This window comes from Rosa rugosa, chromosome 3 (genome assembly GCF_958449725.1).
Source record: "Rosa rugosa chromosome 3, drRosRugo1.1, whole genome shotgun sequence".
NCBI lineage: Eukaryota > Viridiplantae > Streptophyta > Magnoliopsida > Rosales > Rosaceae > Rosa > Rosa rugosa.
Genome location: NC_084822.1, coordinates 10386021 through 10413705, shown reverse-complemented (window position 1 = coordinate 10413705; position 27685 = coordinate 10386021). Strand labels below are relative to the sequence as shown.

The window sequence follows — 27685 nt, the reverse complement described above, 5'->3', positions numbered from 1 at the left end:
TTCGTATTAATAAAGTTTGTCGTCTTTCCATTAAAAAAAAAAACACCTTATTGATCAAGTATAAAATTTTGAGTTGAACATTCAACCAAAAAGTATATCAGTAGTTTCTCCACAGTGGTGGAACTACGAAGCTGTCATTCGAGGGGACAAACAAGTTGACTAATCATAATTTTATAACATAAAAAAAAAAAAATTAAGTAGAAAATGGGAGTAAAGCGATCTGTTTGAAAAACACTTAATGCCATTGATTCTGAAATTCTAAATTATATGGTTTCTCACCCCATTTAATTACAATTTATTTAAGAAAAATTAAATTAAATGGTTCCTAACTTTATTCTTGTATCAAATGGGGAGGCCATGTATAGAAATTTGATGTGTTTATCTATTCATTTATACACAATGATAGACCAATATAAGGAAAATATGACTATCTTTTTTCTTATTCTAATATATAAATGTCTGTTTTGGTCATTTAAACTACCTGTAAAATCTAATTTGAAATATAAAATAATATGGATGTGTATTAAGTAGTTAGGGGTGTGTATTTAAAATTTCTCCTATAAATATCATAAAACAAAGCACAAAATTGGGAATCATATATAGCAATACTGGTTTTGAGTGGTGACCATGGTATCAAGATATCAAGATAACAGAAAAACAAACCACTGCAAGTGGCCTAGTGGTTCTTGCCTAGTTGGGTGTGCTCCCCAACCTAGGTTCGAACCCCGAAGCTGTCAAAGTGGTCAGGCATTGTGCTACAATGCACATTTGGAGCATTTCACATGCGCGGGTTTATCTTGGGCCTAGGAGGATTTTGGGTTTACCTTGACAAAGTCAAAAAAAAAAAAAAAAGATAACAGAAAAACAGTGTATTGAAATTGGAAATAACACACGTTTTGTTGTTCCAAGTATATGTCACATGTAAAAAAAATAAGAAAAGCTAAACAAGTAAAATGACTCTGGACCGCACTAAAAAGGAGATCAATCATGAACTTATATATTTTGATGGGGTTGGCTTGTCGACTGTGAAGTAGACATCGTGGTACGAATGGTTGCGGTAGAGAGAGCACTCGTTTCACATCAAATTCTGATGCCTGGCTCATTTGGATCCATGACAGTGTCTTTCGCACTATTACATTCTAAGAAGCTTCTCATTCTTCCAGAACTAACTACCTGCAGCTTGGAAAATTGTCCTTTAGCGCACAATAGTCTTTGGTGTCCAAGTATAGTACTTCCTAAACAGGCTTGTATTAGCCATGAAGAAGGCAAAATTTATCGACTGTGAAAGACGAAAGACAATATTTAGGCCTAAAAACTGTTCCTGTGCATTTAATTTCATATGATTTGTTTTCGACTTGTTCTAGTGAGTTGGAGTACTGATAGGGAAGGTCAATTAAACAGTTAAATCTCATCAATTTAGTACGGGAAAATCGTTACTCTCTTAAAAATAAGACCCATACAGTAAGGTTAAATATTTGATATAGGCGTGTGTTGCGCACATTATCCTTACTAAGGATCATTGCTTCCTTTTTCTTTTTTTTTTTCTTCAGCTTCCATGTTCCCGGCCCCTCCCCCTTTCAATAAAATGTTAAATTTTAGCTTGAAAAAAAGTGACCACTTATTTCAAGCTAAAGTAACTCCTCAAACTCATAGAAATTGGATGGTATTGTATGTTTGTTGATCTCATCAACTATTTATATGAAAATTAAGAGTGGGTTAATTATATGTGCCTAGCTCAAACAAGATTACTTGTTCTAGTTGTAATAGAGTAGAATATTCTAGATATCCTAATCAATATTTAATTAGTATTCCTTGTATTCTAAGATATTGTACATGTAATTGTCTATACATAGAGGCCTCTATTATCAATGAAAGCATTCAACTATTCTACCAATTTATCTTGTCCTTAAACAGATAGATTGAACAAGTAAAACCCAATATATAAAATTATGGGGAAATTCATTATAGACCAAATTCCTATAAAATTTAATGAAAAAACCCACCTACTATTTTTTTTCAATCTACACCCAATTATTACCAACTAGGATAAAATAGTGCCTTTTTTTTTTTCTCTAAATTACACACACATTTTTTTTTTTTTTTTTGAAAATAAATTGCATTGAATCAATTAACGATTACAATCGTTTCGAATGACATCCCTTATAAATTCGGGAGCTATGACAAACCAAGTTTGACTATCACTATTTCTTAAAGCATGAGAAGCAAATCCATGAGCTACTGTATTTGCTTCCCTTGGTACATAATTAATTCTATAACCACCATGATTTTGTAGCACTAGTCTGATCTCATCAAGCAACATACTCATTGTAGATAAATCCGGTTCAGTTGAATGCAAAGCTTGAACCAATAAAGAGCAATCAGATTCAAACAGTACCTGCTCATGCTGTAATGCCACTGCCAAATTGATCCCTTCCTAAGGGAGAGGTCTAGCAGCACTAACTTGAAAATCACCATTAGCATCTCGGATCACAACTCCAGCACCCCCCTTTCTTGGTGCCGGTTGGAATGCACCATCACAATTAACCTTCACCCAATTTTCTTGTGGTCTTGTCCATTTCACCGATTGTCTCCTAATCTCCATTGGCTGCACATTTACTTTTTGAATTCTTCATACCAACCCATAGTGAGCAACACAACCTCAGATGCATGCCGTCTCTTATGTTCCCATAATTGGCTGTTCCTATTTTTCCAAATCCCCCACAAGAGCATCAAACACCTAGCTATCTGCTCCTTTGTCAAACTATTGATTGCACCCAAAAACCAATCTATAAAATTGTCGCTCGGCCCAGTAGGCATCTCTATGCCAAACTTCCTGTGCATATGGACAATCAACAAAAACATGCAAACTATTTTCCAAAGTATGAGGACACAATAAACACCTCATCTCTCCATTATAGCCTTTAGTACTCAATCCCACCCGTGTAGGAAGAATATTAACCGATGTCTTCCATGCATGTAAAGCTACCTTGCTAGGTACTTTAGCATCCCATATTGCCTTCCACACTGCCTTATAAGAATCAACAGGTGGTGGGGGGGCTAAAATTAAACCCAAAGCCAAATCACGAGCAACAAAGTATGCACTATTTGTAGTAAAGAAACCCTTGTGAAAATGCCAAATTTGTCTATCACTCTGTGCATGCCTTGTCAATGGAATGCTCAATATCAAATCAATATTAGTTTGGGTAAAGTACCTGGCAAGTAGATTTACATCCCAACTCCGAGTAATTGGGTCAATAAGCTCCTCAACAAAACGGGGTGCATCATACGGAGGAGGTGAAGACAGCCCTCTGGGGTACACATCTGGAATCCAATTATGATTCCATATCTCAATACGCTCACCATTCCCAACCTGCCATCTGAGGCCTTGTACTAACACCTGCCTAGCTTCCACAATGCTCCTCCATGAAAATGAGGGTGTATCCCCTAAACCAACTGTGAGATACTCACCATTAGGAAAATAAATAGCTTTATACAATCTAACAATCAATGAATTTGGATTCTGTAGCAACCGCCATCTTTGTTTAGCCAACATAGCCTTATTAAACCAATGGAAGTTCTTAAAGCCCATACCACCCTCCTTCTTAGGAACACATAACCTTTCCCAAGATCTCTAGTGAATTTTATTTTTCTCCTCTGAATCCCCCCAACCAGAAACCAGCACATAACTGATGCATATTATCACAGAGACCCAAAGGGAGCATATAGCAGTTCATCACATACATTGGAACAGTTTGAGCAACAACTTTAATTAGAATTTCTTTACCTGCATTGCTTAATAATTTGCCTCTCCAGCTGACGACTTTCTTTGTAAGTTTCTCTTTCAAGTAAGCAAATGCAGCTGTCTTTGATCTTCCAACATGGGTAGGCAAGCCAAGATACTTCTCATGTTTATCCACCCTTTGCACCCCAAGGATATCTGCCAGATACAATTGCCTGTCCATACTAACATTCTTACTAAATCTCGTATGCATATAAAATATTTTTGAATTGCTGACATTCCTCTTCAGTTGCAGAGCCAAACAAAAAACTATCATCTGCAAACAATAAATGATGCAAAATCAGTGCAGTAGGAGTAACCTTGATACCTTGAATCCATTGCTGTTGTGCAAAAAACTCAATCAGAGAAGACAACCCTTCAGCACATAAGATAAATAGATAAGGTGACAATGGGTCACCTTGTCTAATACCCCTAGATGGTCGAACATAACCCCGGACTTCTCCGTTCACTAAGAAGGAATAACTGACTGTTTGGATACTAGCCATCACTAGATCCACCCACTCTTCTACAAACCCTAACTTTAAAAGGATCTATCTCAAAAAATTCCACTCCAGCCTATCATACGCTTTACTAATGTCAAGTTTTAGAGAGAAATACTCCTCCCCGCTTCTCTTCTTATGCAGAAAATGAGCCACCTCAGTTGCCACTAAAGTATTGTCAGAGATCAATTGGCCTGGTACAAATGCACTCTGTAGTGGAGATATAACCTCTCCCAAAATCCTCTTCAATCTATTGGCCAACACTTTAGAGCAAATTCTGTAGACCACATTACATAGTGCAATAGGCCTTAATTCAGTCATATCTTTCGGGTCCTTCACCTTGGGAATAAGGGTGACATGAGTAAAGTTCACCTCTCTGATAAGATTTCCAGAAACCAGAAAAGAACGTACTGCCCTACAAACATCACTACCTACAATGTCCCAATACTTCTGGAAGAAGAAAGGAGACATGTCGTCCGGACCCGGGGCCTTGGAAGGATGCATCTGAAATAATGCTGCTCGAATTTCATCATCTGTATACGCTGCCAATAATTGCTGATTCATCTCAAATGTAACTTTGGGATGGACAGTATTCAAAATCAATTCCAAAGCTGCCTCATTTGTGCCTTCTGTAAAGAACAAGTGACGATAATATTGAGTCACTACATTCTTAATATCACCTAGTTCCGCTACCCAAGCTCCATCTACATTCTTCAACCTCTTGATCGTATTCCGTTGTCTCCTGTTTGATGCCCTTCTATGAAAATAAGCTGTATTCCTATCTCCCTATTTCAACCACATTGCCTTGGATCGTTGACTCCAAATAGTTTCCTCCTCTTTCAACATCTCCTGTAACCTGCTATTCAATTCTTGCTTCTCAACATTCATCGCAGCATCAAAGGGGGCTTGTAACAGTTCATCCAGCCTCGCCCTAATAGCTCGCATCTCCGTCTGTCGAAGGAGAAAAGTATTACACTGCCATGTAGCCAACTGCTTCCCTGTTTTCTTAATTTGCTGACAAACCTTTTGCATAGGGTCCCCTTCAGTAGCTCCCTGCCATCCATTCTGAACCACAGCCTCACTGTAACGTCCCGAACCTGAATTCACCGATTTACTAGTCATTTGGATGGTAAACGACCTTTATTTTCACTTTTACTGTCGTTTTGGTACTTTTAGGGGGCCTTAAAAGTTGACTTTTTGGTCGGGTCAAAATTTTAGAAAGCTTCCTTCATGGAAGTCGTAGAGGACGTTAAACCGAGCCCGTGCGTATGTGGTACGTAAAAATCGGAGTTCGTATGCGTAAGTTATAGCCTAAATACTAAAGTTACTGTTCACAGTAACTTTCTATATATATAGAAAGTTACCAGGGTAAGTTTCCATTTTGGGAAACCTACCCCCTACCCCGACTTTCTCTCTCTTCCTCTCCCTCTTTCCCCGCGTCGGCCTCTCTCCTTCTCCCCTTCGTTTTGCCGCCGTCCGGCCACCAATCTGCGAGCCCAGGGTGACGGTCGACTCCTCTCTTCCTCTCCTATACGCCTGTGGTCGTGGGTCATCGTGATTTGGCCGGAGAAGCTCAAATTCAAGCCAAGAAGATTACTATAGCAGTTTGTTATTTCCGGCGATATCTTCCGATTCCGGCCGTCTTCGGCCACCAAACCGGCGTCGAAGGTGCGGTTTTCTCCAAGGATCATTTTCCCCCTAGCCTTGAGCCATGATTTGCAGTGTAGAGGGAGAATCAAGGAGAAACCGAATTCTAGGGTTTTGAATTTTCTGGAAATTTTTCACTGGCCGAATTGGAGCTCTTCAAGGTAAAATTGGAACTTGTTGTAGTTGAGAAAAGTGTTAGGCTTGATGAGTAGGTGTTGCTGCCAAAATTTGGTGGCCATCGGTGGTGGTGGCCGGTGGCGCGTGGACCCCACGTGCCGCCACTGTGGGTGGCGCGTGGAGGCGCGTAAGGCAGGTTTTGGCTTCGGTTTTTAGCCTATTAAATTCTATAATTCCTGTAGAGCTTGAATATGTGATGTTGGTGAAGATTGGAGAAGTTTTGAATCGATTCCAAATTTTTCAAAATTTAGGATTTCGATTATCGAATTACGAGAATCCGACCGTCGGATATCTCTCGGTTCTGCCTTGGAACCTTTAAATTAACGAATTGGTATTAGTGGTATAATTTGGGTTGAATCCGAGAAGAATTAGAGAGATGTTATTTGAGGATTCGATTTTGAGAATCGTATTTAATTAGAATAGTTATTCACAAAATATAATTGTGTACACGGCGACGTACCGAGCTATTGCTCGATGAAGGAACTCGTATGCGTGATCGTCGGAATAGTACTGTGAGTGGACTTTTGTTTTAAATAATGATGCATGCAATTATTTTGAAATTATTGATTTATTTAATTATCGTTTTAATTATCGAGCATGATATTTTGTCTTGGATTATAATTTGACATTGATTTTTCATGAGTTTCGGATATGAACTTATTATGCTCGGATTTAGATTTATGAGTTGTTTTTGAGAGTATGAATTGATTTTCAGAAATTGATTATAATTATTATTTGAAATTCTGATATTGTGATTTTCAATGAATTCTTTTCCGAGCTGATTTCCGGAATTTCATATTTATTTTCATTCGTCGATTTGAGATTTCTGAAAGATTTTCGAAATGGGATTTCGATGGAATTATTTCTTGTTTATTTATCGACTTTCGGTTTTGGCATTGGGAATGCCTCGATGATGATTTTGGAATTGGTTTTGTTTCGAATTATGGAGTTACTCTTGGCGTGTGGGACACGTCGTTGAAAATTCATTTGCGAGAGTTGGGGAAGCCTTATGTATTTATGGATTTATGGTTATCGGATTTTCCTTTTGCCATACTGTGGGTGACTATTATCATTGCTAGCATTGATCTTCCGCCTTTGTGGCGCTGTTTACTGTCTTTGTGACAGTAATGCTGAAGCCCAGTATCCTAATCGCTACACATAGTGGCGTGTGGGTATATAACGGGAGTATATGGGAGTACTTTAGCCTGAGAGGCTATCACCCGAGCCTGAGTGGCTTATTCGTATGGCTATCATCTTCCCCTACTCATTATATTGTTGCTGGGCTAGCGGGGTCTAGTCCGATTCCCTTAACCAGCGGGGCTGGTCTTATTTTCATGAGTATCAGAGTTCTTTCCTCTTTGCTTGGTTGTGGCTAGCGGGGCTAGTCGGTTTTCTTGAGCTGAACTAAAATTTTTGTGTTTCTTTAAATTGTTGCATGCATCGGGTTTTTAAAGAGATAAATGTGGGAAAGTATACACTCTTCTGTTTTTACAATTATTTATTTTTGTCCACTCACACTAATGTTTTATGTACTTTCCCCTGGGCCCTTCGATTTCAAATGCCCAGTTTGCAGGCAAAATTAGTTGAGGTCGGGCGTACATGGAGTCGAGGCATAACCAACAGCATTGCTTCCGCGTACTCATTCTATTTCTGTTTTCTTTGTTACCTAGTGGATTAGTATTGCTCTGATAACCTATGGGATTAATATTGTTTTTGGGTTGAGACTGATATTTGTGAAATTGGAGTTGTGATTTGGGGAGCAGATGGCTCCAGGAGATTAAGGATGGATGATTTAGAAGTGTAAATGTTTTCCTACAGGTTTTGGGTAGCCTACTTTTAGGGGAAGTTCTGCCAAATTTTTGGTAGAATTTCTTCTAAAGTGGGCCCCGCAGGGCCACTTCGGATTTCGGGGTGAAATCCGGGGGCGGGTCCTATCAGTTGGTATCAGAGCTCTAGGTTGTCTGATTCTGTAGACCATTTTCTATCTTGTCACCTTATATGCTTGATGTTGCACAATCACTATGCCGTGCCCAAAACTGCTCAAATCGAAATCTATGCCTCTTCCTACTTGTCTGTGTTACAGAATCATTACAAATATCAATCAAGAGTGGACTATGATCAGAAGAACTCGGGTGGAGGTGTGTAGTGCGTGAATGCCTGAACAAATCGCGCAACTCCACGTTCCACAGACTGGGGTCTAACCGTTCCTTCATCTGATGATCAGACCATGTATACGGGCTGCCGTAAAACCCCATATCAATCAGAGAACAATCTGTAATGGCCCCCCAGAAAGCTTGCATCTGCCCAAGCCTCCTAACCCCGCTGTCAGACTTCTCATTGCTATCCACAATCTCGTTGAAATCACCACACAGCAGCCATGGTAGATTTATCTCCGCCGCCAACCGCCGCATCAGAGCCCAAGTCGCCCTTCTGTCCCCTGTCTGAGCTAAACCATATATACTCGTAAGCCTCCATTCATCAGGTGAGCCTCTTACCCCCACGGTCACATCGACATGCCGTATGGAGTAGTTTCTCACGTTGACTGGAACATCATTCTGCCATAACAATGCCACACCCCTCGAACCATTCCCTTTCGGATACCCCAAACACTGATCGAACCCGACCTTGATTCTTAAAGTTTCCAGTTGCCTTTTGTCACAGAGAGTCTCGGAGAGGAAGAGAATGCGAGGTTTCCCTTGCTTGATTAAATCGATCAACGCTCTGCGTCGATAGCAGCCTGCAATGCCTCTGCAATTCCAGGTTAGAATGCGGTAAGGTTTTTTTATTGTGGCTCCTTTGTTATCTCATTAATTTCGGAGAAACTCTCCTTAATTTTAAATTACACACATATTGCCACTACTTAAGCTAATAAACATTAGTCAACCAGTAAAATTAACGTTTTCTTTAAATACCTTAATTGTATATTTTTTTATTGGTCCCATTATTATAACAGTTTTCCTTCTACTCATCATTATTACTAGAACTATGGAGCCTTTCTTTACATTTTTTTTTTAATTCAAAGGCTTTGTAGATTTAAATGAATATGAAGTTTACTTTTTGGTAATTTAAACTTTCTATTTTAAAGGTAGATTTTGTGTTTTTCATCAATTTACTTGCAACTTGACTTAAAGGTAGAGGTTTAATTTTTTAACCTATCTAATAGGTTTTTATTTTAATTACAACCTAAAGATTAAACACGTATGCATGTTTAGCTAACCTCACTTCTAGGAATTTTCATATCAACCTCTTTCTTAAGTATTCTATCATTGAGTTGACCATATTTCTTAGGTTGAAAATCTCTAACTTATCCCTATATGCATATATCTATCAATTATGTAACATTTGAGAATGAACAATGATCAAATTAATGACAATATACAAAAGGAAAAGTTCAAACCTAGAACAAAATAATTTACCATAAGAAAATTCAGGGTACAATGATGAGAAAAGAAAAGATTTGAAAAACTAAATCTCATGAATAACATACCTTATTAGTAGATACCATACTTTCGAAAGAAAATATGGTCACAAATGCATAGGTGATACACAAGTTCACAACAACAAATTTGAACTTCTTTCTTATGTTCTACAGGAACTGAACTGATATTTGTATAGTTTGAAATCATGGTGCTATATATAAAAGTTTTCCTCAATGAAAAATTGAAATTAAAGCATGCATGAATTAAGCCATAAATCACATACTTTTCAAAATGTTATAATTATACATCAACATTCTGTAAGGAAGATTGCCCAAGGGTAAATCAGACATATAGAAAAACAAGAAAAAATATTAATTATACATCAATACTCTACAAGGAATGTCGTCTACGTGGATTGGGTGTAGATTGATAGAAAAATATGCATGGGTTTTTCCCAATACCTCTTTAGAAAATTGGATTTATATATAATTTTCTCTAAAATTATTGATTTTGGAGTGTGCGAATAATGATTCTCTGTTTATATGTACATTTTAACTTATTATTATTATAATTTTGATCAGATAAACAACTCAAATGCTACAACTAGTCTTTCATGAATCAAACTCACAACCTCCCACTTACGAAGAGGAGACTATGTCACTAGACCAAATGGTACTGGCCGGGCAACATTTTAACTAATTGATTGCAACATTTGGTACAATCTTGGCCAGTAAATTGTGCCTCGCACTCATGCAATTTTGTTATTACTTGATTATATTGACCAACTGATTGCAACATTAGGTGCATCCTTTAAACTGTGAGCGGCACTCTTGCAATATTATTTTACTCCTATAGTCCGTGATGGAAATCAAGGACACATTAACGTATTTCAGAACTTTGTTTTGCGTTTTCTTGTTAATCGAAAATACCATAGCTTCGCTTCATCAATCAGTAATCTTGGTTGAGGCTTGTCAGCTATTGGTTTAGGTATAGAAATCCCCCTCTACTCTAGGTATAATTTTTCTATCGATGAATAAGAGCCTTTGGGTTATTTGGAATAAATAACAATGTAGAGATTATTGAGAGTATAAATCCCACCTGGGAAAATGACTTGGGGACCTTCCTATGAGTTTATAAGGGTTTGCCACTCCATCCATTGCCAATTGGTTTTGGATGTGAACTGCAAATTACTTTATTATGTTATCAGAGTGGGTTATCCCACGTGTGCATGCCTTACTGCCACACGGGCTCCACGTCACCCAATATAAGTTATTCATGTCTACGGTTTGAAAATTCGCCACACATGTGGGGGCGTGTTGAGAGTATAAATCCCACATGGAAAAATGGGGACCTTGCCTATGAGTTTATAAGGATTTGGGCCACTCCATCCAGTGGCGTAGCCAGAAATATGAATTAGGAGGGTCATTTTTCAAATCATAATGATTATATTAAAAAATATATAATTTTATCAAATAATATAAAATCGCATATGTTTATTGTTAAAAAAATAATTTTTTTTTTTTTTTGAGAGAATTGTCAACTCATTGAATTGATCAGCGAAATTACACATAATGACCCATCCCGGTGGGACTGTCAAAAGAGTCACTACCTAAGTAATTCAACCTTTTTAAAGACCATGAAGCTCAGCCAAAATCTACCCTAAAATGTCCTAGAAAATCAAAGGGCCAAGACATTCCGAGTATTTTTGGCGACAAATCTCAGAGAGAACCTACGAATTCATTCCCCATAGGAGAATAAATTCGTACATAAAAATAACTAAAAGGAAAAAAATTCAGCCAAGCAGCCCAGCTGTCCCACATACCAATCAGAAGCCCAACAGAATGGGAAACCCTAGCACTAGGCCCAGAAGGGTTCCAAGCCCAACTGGACCTGCTAAGGCCACCCAAACTCATGGGCACCCAAATCAAGTACGGCCGCACACCAGACCGCCTCCAGTCGACGACGCCGGACTGGGAGGTCATCCACCGCTGGTCGTCGCCATCGTCTCCGCTCCCAGTAGCAACCAACCCCGTTCCAGTACAGATCAGCGCTGCATCTGTTAGCCCGGCCGCGCCCTTGTACGGCGACCAGTCATCAGCCTCCGTCCCCGCCCAGCCGCCTGGCACAAAACGAAATCCCAAGGAGGCAGACCTCCCCCCGGTGCTCCACTCCGCGCCCCGACGAGCCAAACCGTCCCAAACATCCCGGGTCAAGAAAGACCCGAAACCATTGCCGCTGCCGTGAATAGCCACCCGAGAAAGAAGCTCTTCATTGCCCCCAATTTTGAGAATCCGACGACGGGGAACCCCGCCATCCTCAATCCCCCAGCGACTAGACGAGAAGGAAACCCCATCTCCTCGAACCCAATTTGCAAAACCGCCACGGCCTCCACCTACCTCTCAGAGAGAGTAACCTAGACATGTACTAAAATAAATAAAAATATTGTTAAAAAAATAATTTAAATATACTAGTTTATATATCATTCTTTTGATAAAAGAAAATCAGAAATTATTAATATACTCAAACATGACAGATATCTTCAAACCAATTATAATTGTTTGCGACGATTGCTCTTAATTATTTTGAACTCTATACATGGTGGTTTCATCATCAATACAAGCAAATATATCTTTCCCAATGTATGTAATGATACTGCCACTCATCCACATATCTTCCATTTGATTTCGGAAATCACTATTTATGATCTTCATGGTAGAATAAATTAAATTAACTAATCTCTAAAAAAATTTAAACTTTGTAATGAATTAAAGAAATTTCTTTAATTGAAGTGATTTATTAACAAGGTAACAAATCTTACTCTCTAGTTGATTTCAAGTCTTGCCGTTCGTAGGAGAGAAAATTGAGAAAGACAAAAGACGAATTCTTTGGGAAATATAGTTAACAGCATAGAAATATGACTAGGAGAAAGGAAAAAAAATTTAAAAAAAAAACTAAATAAATATGAGGTAATCATTGATTAATTGATCAATTAATTTTAAAAGATTGTTGGAGTCTTGCAAGTCCAAGTTGCACGAGGGTACTACTTGGTGATGGGCCAAAACTGTTAAAGTAAATTTTTTTTGGCTGTGAGAATGGTCAAATCACATATTAAAATATAATATTTGCATAGAAACATCTAAAATTTCAACCAATCAGCGACTATTTCCAAAAGCTGAGAATGGTTATTTGACCCTTCTGGCCCTAATGTGCCTACGCCCTTGACTCCATCCATTGCCAATTGATTTTGGATGTGAACCCCAAATTACTTTATCAGAGATTATAAGTTTAATTATCACTGATTTGTTTGATTAGTTGTTTTCTCAACATGTAGCTCAATTCACAAGAGCTTAGACATGTAGCTCAACTCACAAAAGCTTATCTAATCTTAGAATCTGAAAAGAATGTGCCTTATGTAGTACCGTAGTATAAACATAGGGTTTCTTGCAGGCGTCTGCGTTAACTTAGGATGATGCTTGCTGTACTTCCCAGTGGTGTAGGTGTTGGCCGGTCGTCTAGACGGCTTGCTCTTTAAATTTCTCTCGTCTGTGCGGCGATTGATCTGGATTAGATCAATTTTCCAACAACGATTTTTTGAGGGTTGTTGTGTAACATTTATGTTGCAATCTTGTGTCTTACTGTGGCCTTGCTGATCTTGAAAACTCTCTTAACTGTAGCAACATGGTGATTTGGGTTGTTATACAAATATTTGACTGTGTGGTTGTGATTATTGTGCAACGTGGGTGATTCAGGTGCGGCTTAATCCCAAATCAAGTTTGCTTTTAGTCATTCATTATGGCCAAGAAACAAGGCTGTCCGCCGAAGGTGGTTGGCGGGAAGACCATTGGAGCTCTGGTTTTTGTTCGGTGGTGATGGCCTTCTTGCTTGAGATCATGCAGAGAAGAGACTATTGGGCTTAGGCCTTTGGGCTCAAACTCTAATCCTCTCTCAGTATTTTGGGCTGGGACTAGGTTGGTGGTATCTCTTAGGCTTTGGGTACCAATCCTGACCTTTATTAGGCTTATGGTGTCATTTATTTTTTGGCTTCATACTAGCATGCAACATTATGTTCTTAGGTGACATCATTTAGTTCAATTTGCGAATATGAGTCTGATTCAGCTGAGTTTTATTTTATTTTCTGCTTTTAGCTTTTAGTTTTGTAGTCATTTGAATAAAGTGTGCATCTGTGGTTGTATTGAGTATTACTTGCTTAGAGGCCTTCCTAGTATGGCAGTATGTGGCTTCAATACTATAAAAATGTCTCTTTCTAGTGAATGTAGTACTCTAGTTTGACCTCGTACGGTCATATGATTTTCAATTAAGAAATTTATTCATCCCCCAAAAAAGAAAAAGAAAAAATCAATTCTCGCTAGTATCATGAGCTGGGTGAGGTGGGGAAAGAAAATGTATAATTTTCTATCAAAAAGGTCTTTTTTTTTTGTTTGAACTGAAATTCATTGAATCAATTAGTGATTACAATCACTTAGAATGGCATCCCTAATACAATCGGGAGCAACAGCAAACCAGCCTTGACTCTCATTCGAGTGCAAATCATGATTAGCCAATACATGAGCTATTTTGTTAGCCTCACGAGATACATGTTAAAAATGCTGATTGAGAATAAAAGTTGCAGAGAATGACTCTCTATATTTTCATATATGTTTAGTAGAATGTGTTACAATTATATACAAAGGAAAAGAAAATTCTAGAGGCTGAGAATCATTCTATACAATCAGCCTATAATTACAACAAGATATGACAATATTAATTGTCAGATTTGTAACCTATCAATTACAATAAAATCCCAACAATTAGTCTCATGTAATCAAGCTAATAAATCAATTATATTCATTGTGACTTTCAATACTCCCCCTCAAGTTGGAGCATGAATGTCTAAAATGCCCAACTTGCGTGAATGTGAATGGAAAAGCGTAGCACCTAGGGGCTTGGTAAATATGTCTGCAACTTGTTGGGTAGATGGCGTATAGGCTGTTGCAATCACTCCCATTTGAATTCTTTCACGAACAACATGACAATCCATTTCAATGTGTTTAGTGCGCTCATGAAATACAGGATTTGCTGCTATATATAGAGCAGCTTGGTTGTCACAAACCAACCTTGCAGGTTCTGGATGATGTACCTGTAAATCTTGAAGAAGATATTTCAACCAAGTGAGCTCACAAGTAGCAGAGGCCATAGAACGATACTCTGCTTCTGCTGATGAGCGAGATACAACACTTTGTTTCTTGGATTTCCAAGAGATAAGAGAATCACCAAGGAAAACACAATAACCAGAAACTGATCTCCTTGTTGTGGGGCAACCACCCCAATCTGCATCACAATAACCTTTTAGCTTTAAAGAACTTTGTGATGGAAACAATAAACCCTGACCTGGTGTGCCTTTTAGATATCTTAAAACTCGTAATGCTGCCTCAAAATGGGGTTTTCTAGGTTGATGCATGAATTGACTGAGGATATGAACTGAATATGTGATGTCGGTGACTGTGAGATAAATGAGACGACCAACCAACCTTCTATATCGTGAAGGGTCTTTGAGAATCTCTCCATCTGTTGTAGTCAATTTCAAGTTCTGATCCATAGGAAATTTTGCTGGACGTGCACCAAGTAAACCAGCATCATCAAGAAGATCAAGAGTATATTTTCTTTGGGAGATAGCAATGCCTTTCTTAGAACGAGCAACTTCCACACCAAGAAAATATTTCAAATTTCCAAGGTCTTTGATGCGAAAGTTGTTACTCAGGAAATTTTTGAGATTATGGATGGCAGATTCATCATTCCCTGTAATGATCATGTCGTCAACATAAATCAAAACAACTGTAAATGAATTTTCATGTAACCGAGTGAATAATGAATAATCTGCCCTTGATTGTCGAAACCCTGCATTTTGTAAGGCATGTGCAAATGTTGAAAACCAATTGCGAGATGCCTGTTTCAACCCATATAAAGATTTGTTGAGTCGACACACCATGTTCTTCCCCTGTCGACGTAGACCTGGAGGGGGGACCATGTAAACTTCTTCAACCAAGTCACCATGGAGGAATGCATTTTGAACATCAAGTTGGTGCAATGGCTAATTGCGAACGGAGGCAATAGCTAAGAGGCATCTGACAGTAGTAAGTTTGGCAACAGGAGCAAATGTCTCTTTATAATCCTGTCCTTCCTTCTGAGTATACCATTTGGCAACTAAACGGGCTTTGTAGCGTTCAATGGAGCCATCAGAGTTATATTTGATTTTGTACACCCACTTGCAACCAATGGCATTTTTCCCCGGGGGCAAGGAGGTAAGTGTCCAAGTTTTGTTCTGTTCAAGAGCCAAAAGTTCTGCTTGCATAGCTTTTCGCCAGTTAGGATCAAGCTCAGCCTGAGAAAAGGTTGTTGGTTCGACAAGACTAGAAATACTAGCAACAAAGGAACGGTGAGATGGAGATAAAGCAGCATATGAAATAAAATGGGATAAAGGATAACGAGTACCTGACCCCGAAGAAGATGTTGACCTAGGAGCATCAGAAATAACTTGTGAGCAATGAAAATCACGGAGGAGTACTGATGGTTGACGCTCACGGGTACTACGGCGGGGCACAACTTCAGAAGGAGGTGGTGATGGGTCCGAAGGTTCATTTGGAGGAATTGTAGGTGTGGGTTCATTGGGAAGGGATTCATTTAGAGTGATGGTAGGTGTATTTGTAGGTGGAGTAGGAGGATTTGTAGTTGAAGGATTTGTGGATGAAATGATAGTTGGAGGATCTGCAGGTGAAGTAGTGGTAGGAGGATCTGTATGTGGAGGTAGAGTGATGGTAGAAGATGGTTGAGAGACATCAGGTACAGGTAACGGTAACGTTGCATCATCGTGTAGGTCGTGTGGCATGGTGGAATAAGGAAACAGATTTTCATGAAAAACAACATCACGACTAGAGAAAATTGTTTTAGATGTTAAATCATACAACCGGTAAGCCTTTTGACCCAAAGGATAGCCCACAAAAATACATTTTCTGGCTCGTGAATCAAACTTTTGAGAAGGTTTAGGGTTAGTTGCATAACATAAACAACCAAATACACGGAAATGTTGGTACTCAGGTGCTTTTTGGTAAAGTACTTCAAAAGGTGAACGTTTTGAAAGAAGTAATGTGGGCAAACGATTAATAATATATGCAGCTGTTTGGACACACTCTCCCCAAAAAGTTAAAGGGAGATGTGCTTGGAAGCGCAAAGCACGGGCAACATTTAGAAGATGACGATGTTTGCGCTCAACAACACCATTTTGTTGGGGCGTTGAGGTGCAAGAATGTTGAAAAAGAATTCCTGAATCATTGAAAAATGAACGCATAGAAATAAACTCAGCACCATTATCAGCACGAATTTGTTTGACATTACGCTGAAATTGAGTTTTGACAAACGAAATGAAGGTTTTTAACAACGCTTGGGTTTCATATTTAAAATGCATGAGGTGAATCCAAGTGAATCGTGAAAAATCATCAACAATGGTTAAAAAATAACGAGCACCAGTGTGAGAAGGCTCTCGATGTGGACCCCAGATATCACAATGTATTAAATCGAAAGGTGCACTTGTTGAAATAGAACTTAAAGGAAAAGACAACCGAGTTTGTTTAGCCATGGGACACACATCACAATGAGAGTTAAAGTCAAAAGTTATACCAGATGTTGATTTTTCCAAAAATTGGGATGGTGCGGTAGATGGATGACCAAGACGACGATGCCACAAATCATGGGTAACAGAGACATTATGTGTTACGGGTGGTGGTTGGACTGCGGTGTTTTGGGACAAGTAGTACAAGCCATTGTGATGCTTCCCTATGCCAATCACCTTCTTCGTTGCCAAATCCTGTAAGACACAAAAATCTGGGTGAAAGAGGACAGTACAATGGAGTTGACGAGTTAATTTGCTAACAGAAAGTAAATTGACTCGAAAGGATGGCACGCAAAGAACATTGTTAATAGGCAAATTTGAATTGAGTTCTATTGACCCAATAGAAGTGATACCTACGCTAGAACCATTGGGTAGGTTGACAAAAGAAGATTTTGATGATGATTTGTCAAAGAATTTGGGTGATGACACAATGTGGTCGGTTGCACCACTATCAATAATCCAATCTTGAGATTGTTGTGATAAAGAGCGAGCGGAATGACAAGATGGAAAGAATGTACCATTTTCTGTATCTGATTGAGTTGGCTCGACCTCCATGAGATTCTTTATAGCTCCACATGTGCAAGGTGGAATATCATTGTTGAACACCAGTTCCTCCCAAATAGACTTCAACTTGGAAATAAGGGCACTTCTCGAAAGCTTTGAGTGATTCGCCATGCTGAATAGCTAAGATAATAGAATAACTTTCAAAAGGTGAAAATGTCTAGAGCAACCAAGATCGGTGCTCTGATACCATGTTAAAAATGCTGATTGAGAATAAAAGTTGCAGAGAATGACTCTCTATATTTTCATATATGTTTAGTAGAATGTGTTACAATTATATACAAAGGAAAAGAAAATTCTAGAGGCTGAGAATCATTCTATACAATCAGCCTATAATTACAACAAGATATGACAATATTAATTGTCAGATTTGTAACCTATCAATTACAATAAAATCCCAACAATTAGTCTCATGTAATCAAGCTAATAAATCAATTATATTCATTGTGACTTTCAATATGAACTACCTTAAAGTCTACATGCCTGTTCATAATATCTTTCACTTCTGCAATGAGAATACCCAAGCTTGATAAATCAGCATCATCTTGCTGCACCAAGGCTTGCACTAGCAGCACACAATCTACTTCAAAAATAACTTGTTCATAGCTCAACGTCTCATCTAGCTTCATACCTTCAATCAATGCATTCAACTCTGCATGGAAAGGAGATGTGATCTGAGCAAAAGGCCGCCCCGCTGCTGCATTAAAACGGCCAAATTCATCCCTTATGATCACCCCACTACCCCCTCGACGTGTTCCAACTATGAAAGCACCATCAGAATTACACTTCCTCCAACCGGTTGCAAGTTTTGTTCATGTTTGCTGCCGGGGTCTGGTGCCTCCAATACATACTTTATTGGCTTTAGAAAATTCTTGAAGCCATCCCAAACTAAGCATAGAAACCTCACTCGGTCGCTGCTTTATATTATCCCACAACTGACTGTTCCTATTCTTCCAAATAGCCCACATAATCACAAGAAGTTTAGTAAAAGCATCCTTGGACAAAGAATTCGCTGAGTGCAAGAAGCACTCTTGGAACGTCATATTAGCAGGCACCTGAATATTAAGAGATGCAGCATTCCATGTCTCTTGAGCATATTGACAATGAAAAAATAAATGCAAGCTATCTTCCAACTGATGGTGACACTCAGCGTCTATCCATAGACTAACCAGAGTCGCACTTCTCTCCGCCATCCTTAGATCCATCAAGCCGCTTCATCTCAAGCCTTTAGTCTGTCTCTACATGGCCGGAGCCTCCATCCTAACCTAGCGAACCCCTCATTCACCGGAAACTCGCTCCCAACACGAGTGTCTTCAAAGCAACGAGATTTGACAACCACGAGGCCAGATGTCGAAGCGAGTTGGATATTGGCCAAGCCAAACCAACCTTGGATGGTTGCAATGACACATCGAGTGACTGAGAGAGCAATTTTGTAGAAGACTGCCGTTGCTCTCTATTGATAGGGCCCGAAGTTGAGACGGCTAGGGTTTAGGAGGAGTTGAGACCCCATTTTTATTGAAAGTTGTTTTATCAGAAATGCTTTTTGTTTAACACAATGATTTCTAATTGAGTTGAAAATCGAGATCAATGATGTTTAATAGCTTACATAATGAATAGTTTCTAGATTATCCGGAAAAAAAAAAAAAAAAAAGTTTCAGCATGTAGATATAATAAAGGTAAAATACTGGACACAAGGAATGAAATAGAGCATGTCGAATAATGTCTTTTGCAATTTTTTTTTTCTGAAACCTCTTAAGTATGAATAAACCAATAATTGATTATCATTCACATATAACATATTCCGCTTATAGAAGGTAGAACCAAGAGCGGATGAATTTTGTAAGTTCCTAAGTTTTGTATAACACGCTCTATCTCGTTCAGATTTTAATGAAATTGTAAAAAAAAAAAAACATTAGATTAATAACTAATCGATTCGGGCCACATACAAGTTACTAAAGTTATTGATAAATTTAGTCGGTTATTACTTAATTATTAACAGCAGTAGTATATATGACATATGATCGATCCCTTTTACTTGGCAGCTAGCACCTTTTCCAATATATAAAAAACACGGTTATCAATGTCATTAGTCATAATCAACATTGTTGCACACACGGTCTCTACGGAGTACGGACTGCTGATAAGCACCAAACAAAAGCTGGGCCACAAAAGCTTCCCAGAAAAGGCCAATCTGGACTCCAACCGAGGTGTGAAAGGCTACGAACATTTGTGGAGATCGTTGACCCTCGAAAATTGTCAAACATTTTTATATAGGGACATCCTTGTTTCTAAGTACCCAACTGGCTAACTCAACGGGGAAGCTTCAACCTCAGCTCCTCAGCACATCAAAACTAAAAAGATAGTTCTCCGTCCAAGTTAATATAGGGGCTATCTCTGTCATTCAACATCGATCATTAATGAATCGACTATTGCTATAAGAGTTATATTTTACTCTTTTCGCTGTCATTATCATCGGACTTTGATATTTCATACCTACACAACTCCGGAGATGAATATTCAACTTTGTGCACCCTACACTCGGGAAGAGGTACGTTTTGCACTTTTTCAGATGTACCCGACTAAATCACCAGGGCCGGATGGTATGCCTCCTCTCTTTTCCCAACATTATTGGGAACATATTGGTGATGATGTTTTTGAGGCTGTTCAGAGCTTTTTGCAGACGGGTCAGCTTCTTAAGCAAATCAATTTCTCTCATATTTGTCTCATTTCCAAGGTTGATAATCCATAACATATGTCTGATCTGAGACCGATAGCTTTATGTAATGTTATTTACAAAATATGCTCTAAGGCAATTGCAAATAGGTTAAAGGTAGTTTTACCTTTTGTGATCTCACCTTTTTAGAGTGCTTTTGTCCCAGGTAGACTGATCACTGATAATATTTTGGTTGCGAACGAGATTGCTCATTTTGTGCATAATAAGAGGGAGGGCAGTGAGGGTTTTATGGCCTTGAAGTTAGATCTGAGCAAAGCCTATGATAGAATGGAGTGGGTTTTTTTGGAAAAGGTTATGTATCGCTTTGGCTTTGCTCAAAACTGGATTAAGATGATTATGCAATGTGTCCGTACTGTTAGTTACTCTTTTCTGGTGAGGGGTAAACCAAGGGGATTTCTCAAGCCAAACAGAGGACTACGACAAGGGGATCCTTTGTCTCCCTATCTATTTCTCATTGGGGCTGAAGGCTTCTCTGCTTTGTTAAAGCAAAAACAGTCTGCAGGACTGTTACCAGGAATTGGGGTTTGTTCAGGGGCTCCTCTGGTCAACCATTTATTGTTTGCGAATGATAGTATGATCTATGCTTAGGCTTCATTGGAGGCTTGTTCTGAGTTGCAGGATGTCTTTGAAACCTATGGACGGGCATCTGGACAACTTATTAACTTTCATAAAAGTTCCGTAGTATTTAGTAAGAATGTGATTGTTGAGGTGCAAGAGGAGCTGTCAGATTTTTTAGGCGTTGAAGTAGTGGCTTCGCATGACAAGTATTTGGGGTTACCCACATACGTGGGACGCAAGAAAACTTCGACCTTTCACTATATAAAGGACAGATTGGCCAAGAAACTGGCTGGTTGGCAAGGGAAGTTGTTAAGCGGCGCTGGGAAGGATATCCTAATTCGAGTGGTGGCTCAGGCGTTACCCACATATGCCATGAGTGTTTTTCAACTTACCCAAAGCTTTTGCGAGGACCTTGAACAGATGTGTGCAAGGTTTTCGTGGGGTAGCACTTTGGATAAACAGAAGATTCATTGGAAGAAGTGGGATGCCTTATGTAACCCGAAGGAGGAAGGTGGATTAGGGTTCCGAAGCCTTTCTAATTTTAATACAGCGATGTTGGCAAAACAAGCTTGGCGAGTCCTCAACAACCCTTCTTCACTTATTGCTCGTCTCTATAAGGCTAAATATTTCCCGGATAGTACTTTCTGGGATGCACCATCTCATGAGTCTCCTTCCTTTTCGTGGAGGAGCATTTTTTCCACTAAAGAACTGTTACAGAGTAGTTATTGTTGGCAGGTGGGGGATGGTACTAGCATTTCTGTGTTCTCGGATAATTGGATTCCAGCTTTGCTTTTGGGGAAACCTACCGGATTAAGACTGGCGGTGGATGAGGTTCACATTGTGAGTGATTTGATGTTAGGTACAGGGGGCTGGAATGTTGAGTTAATTGATAGGCTATTTTCAAGCGAGGAGGCTGCTGCAATCATGGCGATTCCTTTGAGTAGACGAAGTGTGGTGGATAGATTGAGTTGGAGGTTGTCCAGAGATGGTAAATTCTCAGTTAAATCTGCTTATAGGTATGCTTTTGCCCATTCTTCGAGCTATTGTCCCCTGACATTACCGGTGGGAGCTTCGTTTTGGAAGAAATTGTGGAAGGCTTCGATTCCGAATAAGGCGAAGATTCACATATGGCGGGTCTGTTTGGATATATTACCCTCTCTAGGGAGTCTGGCATCGAAAAGAGTAGTAGTGGACTCGGCGGTGTGCATGCTGTGTGGGTTTAATGGGGAGACGACAATCCATTTGTGCAGGGACTGTCCCTTTACGAAAGAAGTTGTGCAATCCAGGGCCATTCTGAAGCAGGTGTGTTATAACCCACATGTGGTACAGAGTGATTTACTTGGTTGGTTGAATTTCTGTGCCAAGGAATTATCTTTGAGTAATTTTGGGGAGTTTATGTTTCTCTTATGGGGAGTTTGGAAGGAGCGCAATGAAAGAGTGTGGAACCAGAAATGTACTGTGGCTTGTGATGTTAGTCTCCTTGTATCGAGACTTCAGGAGTTCAGGTTTCATAATCTGAAACAAACTCAATCCACTACTGGCAGAGCTCGAGTAGTTCGGTGGTGTGCACCTGAAGTTGGTTTTTTGAAGATCAACGTCGATGGATCGTTTAACCATATTACCAGGCAGGGAGGCCTTGGTTTTGTGGTTCGGAATGCATTTGGTCATATGCTGGCGCGGGGGGTGGGGGGGGGGCGTGTCCTCTCAGTGGGCTTATATCACCGGAACATGCTGAAATTCTTGCTTGTAAGAGAGCTGCAGAGTTTGCAGCTGATCATGCTTTACTACCGGCTGTTTTGGAGACTGATGCGTCGGAAGTGAAGCGGCAACTTACACAATACATGTCTTCCAACACATCGGTGTTGGGAAGACTCTATGATGATGTGGCCAGTTTATTGGAATCACTGATGGAGGTCAGTGTGTCCTATGTTGGTCGGAAAGGCAATCTAGTTGCGCATCTGTTAGCAGCACATGCCTGTACTCTTTGGCAGGATTCTTTTTATTTCTCTACTCCCGCTAGAGATTTGTAATGTTTGAACTTTTTTCATTTCAATAAAGGGCTATCGTACTTGATTCAAAAAAAAGATAATCATATATTTTGACAGTTTTGTCATTGAACTTATTATTTCATTATTTTCATAAACGAGTGAAAAGCTCAAATTATAACATCTTTTTTTTTTTTTTTTTTTTTTAAAAGAAGAAATTATAACATATATTTGGAATCTGATAAAATTTTCGCAACATATATGGATGCAAACTTGTAATAAAACATGACGGTGTGGCTCCAAATATAACAATAGCGTTTTTTCTTTTTCTTTTCATTACAGATTATTTTACACTTTTTTGCTTACTATAAATATCATAAAACCTTTTCAAAAAAATAATAAATATCATAAAACAGAACACAAAATTGGGAATCATAGCAATACTGGTTTTAAGTGGCGACCATGGTATCAAGATGACAGAAAAACAGTGTATTGAAATTTGAAATAACGCACGTTTTGGTTGTTCCAAGTATATGTCACATGTAAAAAAAATAAGAAAATAAAGCCAAACAAGTAAAATGACTCTGGACCGCACTAAAAAGGAGATCAATCATGAACATATATATTCTGATGGGGTTGGCTTTTCGACAATGAAGTAGACATCTTGGTACGAATGGTTGCGGTAGAGAGAGCACTCGTTTCACATCAAATTCTGATGCCTGGCTCATTTGTATCCATGCAGGGCCGGCCCCGCGAGTTTGGAGGCTCAAGGCGAAAAAAAATTCAAGGCCCCAAAAAAATGCTTAAAACATTACAAAAGAAAACAATATCTCAATTTCATAGTATCACTGAAATATAACCCGTCTTGCATTTTTAGAAGAAAACCAACAGATACATACAGCAAGAAAACTGGGTAAAGTGCTAGAGCTTTTCTCCCGGCGTTGACTGCTGAACTCATGAAAGGATATGCAGACCAAGAACTCCAAGCCAGTGTAATGCTTACTACAACAACCTTCAATATCACATTGTCCTTCACAATACAGATTAAAGCTCCAACATTCAGAGGGAATAAGCAATAACCAAGAAGACTTAGGCTCTGAGTGTCCACCCTGAACAAGACCGCTTTGTTAAGCTTCTTATTTTATGGGAGAACAATCTCATATTAACATATCTAGCATACAACAATTTAATCAGCTCTAGATATTCATATGTTGCCGCACTTACCAATTTGTTTACCAAATCTTTTTCACACTAGCAAAGAACACAACTAGCTATCTTGTGATCCACTTATGTTACATATCCACTGCCTATACTCATTTGCCACTAAGCCAATCCCACAACATCATTAGGTGATAGAAGAAAAATAGAGAATCACAATAGCGCTAGTATACATTCTGTTATAATAACCAATCAACTACCATAATTCGTAATTCCACAAGCTGATAATGATCATGATTTACAGTTTCACAGCCCATATACGATGCTATACAGCTTCACACAACATTTTATGGATCTCCTAGGGCTATTAAAATCTCGACATGCAAACCCCAACAGAAACAAATCAATAGGAGTAAAGAGAGAGGAGTTATTACCAGTAGGAGTACATTCAATGTCAAAATGACAGCACCAGCAGCAAGTACAGCAAATGCAACAGCAAAAACTTCAGACTGAAAAACCAATTCCATTTCCCATCAGATTACCTATATCATATGCTAATCAAATTAGTCGCAAAGGTACTAATAAATTTACATACTTCCTATCAATTCCCTGACAAGCATACAACACATCTCTCACCAAAGCCTCTTTGGAAACTTCATTCTCTTCCTCAACCAAATTCACAAACTCCCTAAACGCAATTTCCCGGAGATTCTCCGGATCCTTGGAAACTAACAAAACCCCATTGCTCCAGCCCTTTTCCCCACTTCCCCTTCCCTCCAAAACCCTCGACTCGCCGCCCGATCTGGCGTCGTTTAAACCCAAATTGGGCAACAAAATCGAAGGATCCAACTGGGAATTCACACTCTTTCGATCCTCCGATATAATCTTAAACAAATAAAGAACCGCCCACTTGTTATTTACACTTCCGGGGCCGGTTTTGGATGCGAACTTAGTATAAAGTTCGGCGAAAGTTAGGGCTTGGGAGGACTTACCTTGAGTAGCAAGTCGGTGTTTGGTGGACTCGGCGATGGCGGCGGCGTCTGGGGCGACGGAGGGAGTCAATCTTGAAGTATCGAACATAACAGAGCGTCAGTGTTGGTGTTGCGTCTCGGAAAACGCCAAAGCCTCTTACTCTTAGATAAACATTCCTTCTTTCTTTTTCTTTTTTTTTATCTGCAGGCCTACATAATTATTTTTCTTTTTTAGGCCCCCAAAATCTGAGGCCCTAGGCCTGGGCCTGCTTCGCCTAGGCTCAGGGCCGGCCCTGGGGGGGCTCTGGGCGCGGTTAACCTGGTTTGGGATCGGATCTCGGATCCTGGCCAATGGCAGTGGCCAGTGGCTGTGCGGTTCTTTGTGGTGGTCTGGGTTCGGGCGCGATCTTTGCAGTTGTGGGATTTTACCGGGATTTTAGTCGGGCTAGGCGTCCTGGGCAGGTTAAGCTAGGCGCTGGGCACTAGGCGAAATCCAAATCGACTCTAGGTTTAGTCGTTTAGAGTTGTCAGCGACTGCAGTCGCCGTCTTTCCTCTTTCTCTCTCTCTCCGGCACGGCCGCGTGGTCTCCTTTGCTCTCCAGCCTCTCCTCGACGGTGACGCCGTGACGGACTGACGGTGGTACTTGCCTAATCGGTAAGATCGAATTTCTGGGTTTTAACTTTCTGGGTAATTCATAATTGTTTCAACTTTCAATCGATCTGTCTCATGAACATCTCCACTTTTTGGGTTATCACTTTTCAGTCGAAGTCTCGAACTGGTCATTGCTCTTGGTTGCTCTCTTCCACATTTTGGGTTTGATTCTTCAGTCGAAGTCTTGCTTGGTAAGTTGCTGCTTTGATGGATATTCACTAGTGTATGATTTTGGGTTGCTCTTGTTTTGCCGTTTTGGATGATTGAGTATGAATATTTGCTTTCTGTACTGATTTGAGACTTTGAGTGATTTCAAATTTCGCAATTTGCAATTGAGTTGTATACTTGAGTATGCATAGTTGTATGATTTCAGATTTGGCAATTTGCAATTGAGCCCTGAAAGTTATATAATCATATGTTATAAAAATATAAATAAAATTCAGCCTTGAAAGTATTTTTTTTTTTGGCCTTTTTGGTCATGAAATGACCATTTTAGCCCTGAAAGTGGGTCCCATCATCATATTTAACGTTTGATTTAGACGGAATCTGGGAAATTGGACACGGTTGAGGAAAATTGACAAGATCGGGGGGTAAACTGATTAAATTGAGAGGACAGGGACTAACATGAAATTACCCCCAAATCTCAGGGGGGTAAACTGAATTTAATCCTTATTTTTATTTATTTATTAATGAGGAGGGGTACAGAAGGAAATTTGATGACAAAAAAAATATAGGTGTGTGCATTAAGAAATGGGGGGTGTCAGGTGTGTATACAAAACTTCTCAAAAGGTTTTCATGATAGAAAAATAAAAAATAAAAATCAAATAAAAGTTGTTAGTAAAAAATAAATAAATAAATAAACGAAAACATATAACAAAACCCAAACAAGCTCTGTGTCTTACTGAGCCCAACCCAAGTTCAAGCCCAAAAAGGCCCAGCCAGGTAAAGCCCTAGCACGCGTGGCCTCCTCTCTGAAACATGTGTATCCTTATCTGGAATTATTTTATCAGTTCTCACACGATTCAAATTCCTTATCACTTGAAAATGTTTCTCTCTTTTGTACATATTGATTTCTTCGTAGTTTCGTGATTGAGATCTAATCCAATTGCAATTATATACATCTCGTAAGCCACTAGTGTTTTGTGGCGTTTGGCCGCTGCCTCGATCTATTATGGCTACCAAAGAAAAAAGACGCAGCAACATGCCAAAGGACCCTAACTCAACTAAAAAGATCAGAAAGCAAAGCCAACGAAAGAAAGATCATCATGTTCAGAACCCCATGGCCGTGGACGATGTTATCCATCAAATTCTCCCTCTCCTTCCCACCAAATCTGCCGTCCGAATGAGCTGTCTTTCAAAGCAATGGCAAGCTGTATGGTTTTCCCTCTCTATATTAGATTTCGATGAAGGCGATCCGGCGCATGATAGTGACAATAAGCTTGAGAAACTTCAACATACAAACTTCATCAACATCTTGGATAGGTATTGCCGGAATGCAAAAAACAAGAAGCTCTTAGAAAAGTTCAGGCTTCGCATGACTACGTTCAGTATAGTTAGAGACTCTGTTGTGGTAAATAAGTGTTTGAGTTTTGCAGTTGGGAGAAGCCTCAAAGAATTAGACATCAGCCTAAGACCTAAGCATAGGCCGTTCCTTTGCTGTTTATCACTTCAGACCCTTCTTGATGCAAAATCTTTAACTACCTTAAGTTTGGAGTTTGTGAGAATAAAGGTGGATGACAATACTAGTTATTACCTTGAAACCCTTCCGTCTTTGAAAAGTTTGTCACTCAAGAGTGTACAACTGATTTCAGAGGCTTTGTCGCTTTTAGTTTCGGGTTGCCCTTCGATTGAGTATTTGTCACTATGCTCATGTACGTTCTAG

General features: G+C 39.3%; 2 protein-coding genes across 2 annotated transcripts; one reads left to right on the top strand and one right to left on the bottom strand.

Moving 5' to 3' along the window:
- Positions 1–14328: 14328 nt before the first annotated feature.
- LOC133737190 (uncharacterized mitochondrial protein AtMg00810-like) lies at positions 14329–15546 on the bottom strand. Its single transcript, XM_062164797.1, has one exon. The coding sequence runs from the start codon at positions 15544–15546 to the stop codon at positions 14392–14394; it is 1155 nt and encodes a 384-aa protein (XP_062020781.1). The 3' UTR covers positions 14329–14391.
- An 11536-nt stretch (positions 15547–27082) lies between these two features.
- LOC133737188 (putative FBD-associated F-box protein At5g56690) lies at positions 27083–27685 on the top strand. The gene has a single exon (XM_062164796.1). It carries the CDS (start codon positions 27083–27085, stop codon positions 27683–27685), a length of 603 nt encoding a protein of 200 aa, XP_062020780.1.

Excerpts from the sequence above, each read along its gene's own strand:
- LOC133737188 (XM_062164796.1), top strand. The coding sequence starts at position 27,083 with ATGGCCGTGGACGATGTTATCCATCAAATTCTCCCTCTCCTTCCCACC.
- LOC133737190 (XM_062164797.1), bottom strand. The coding sequence starts at position 15,546 with ATGGTCCCCCCTCCAGGTCTACGTCGACAGGGGAAGAACATGGTGTGT.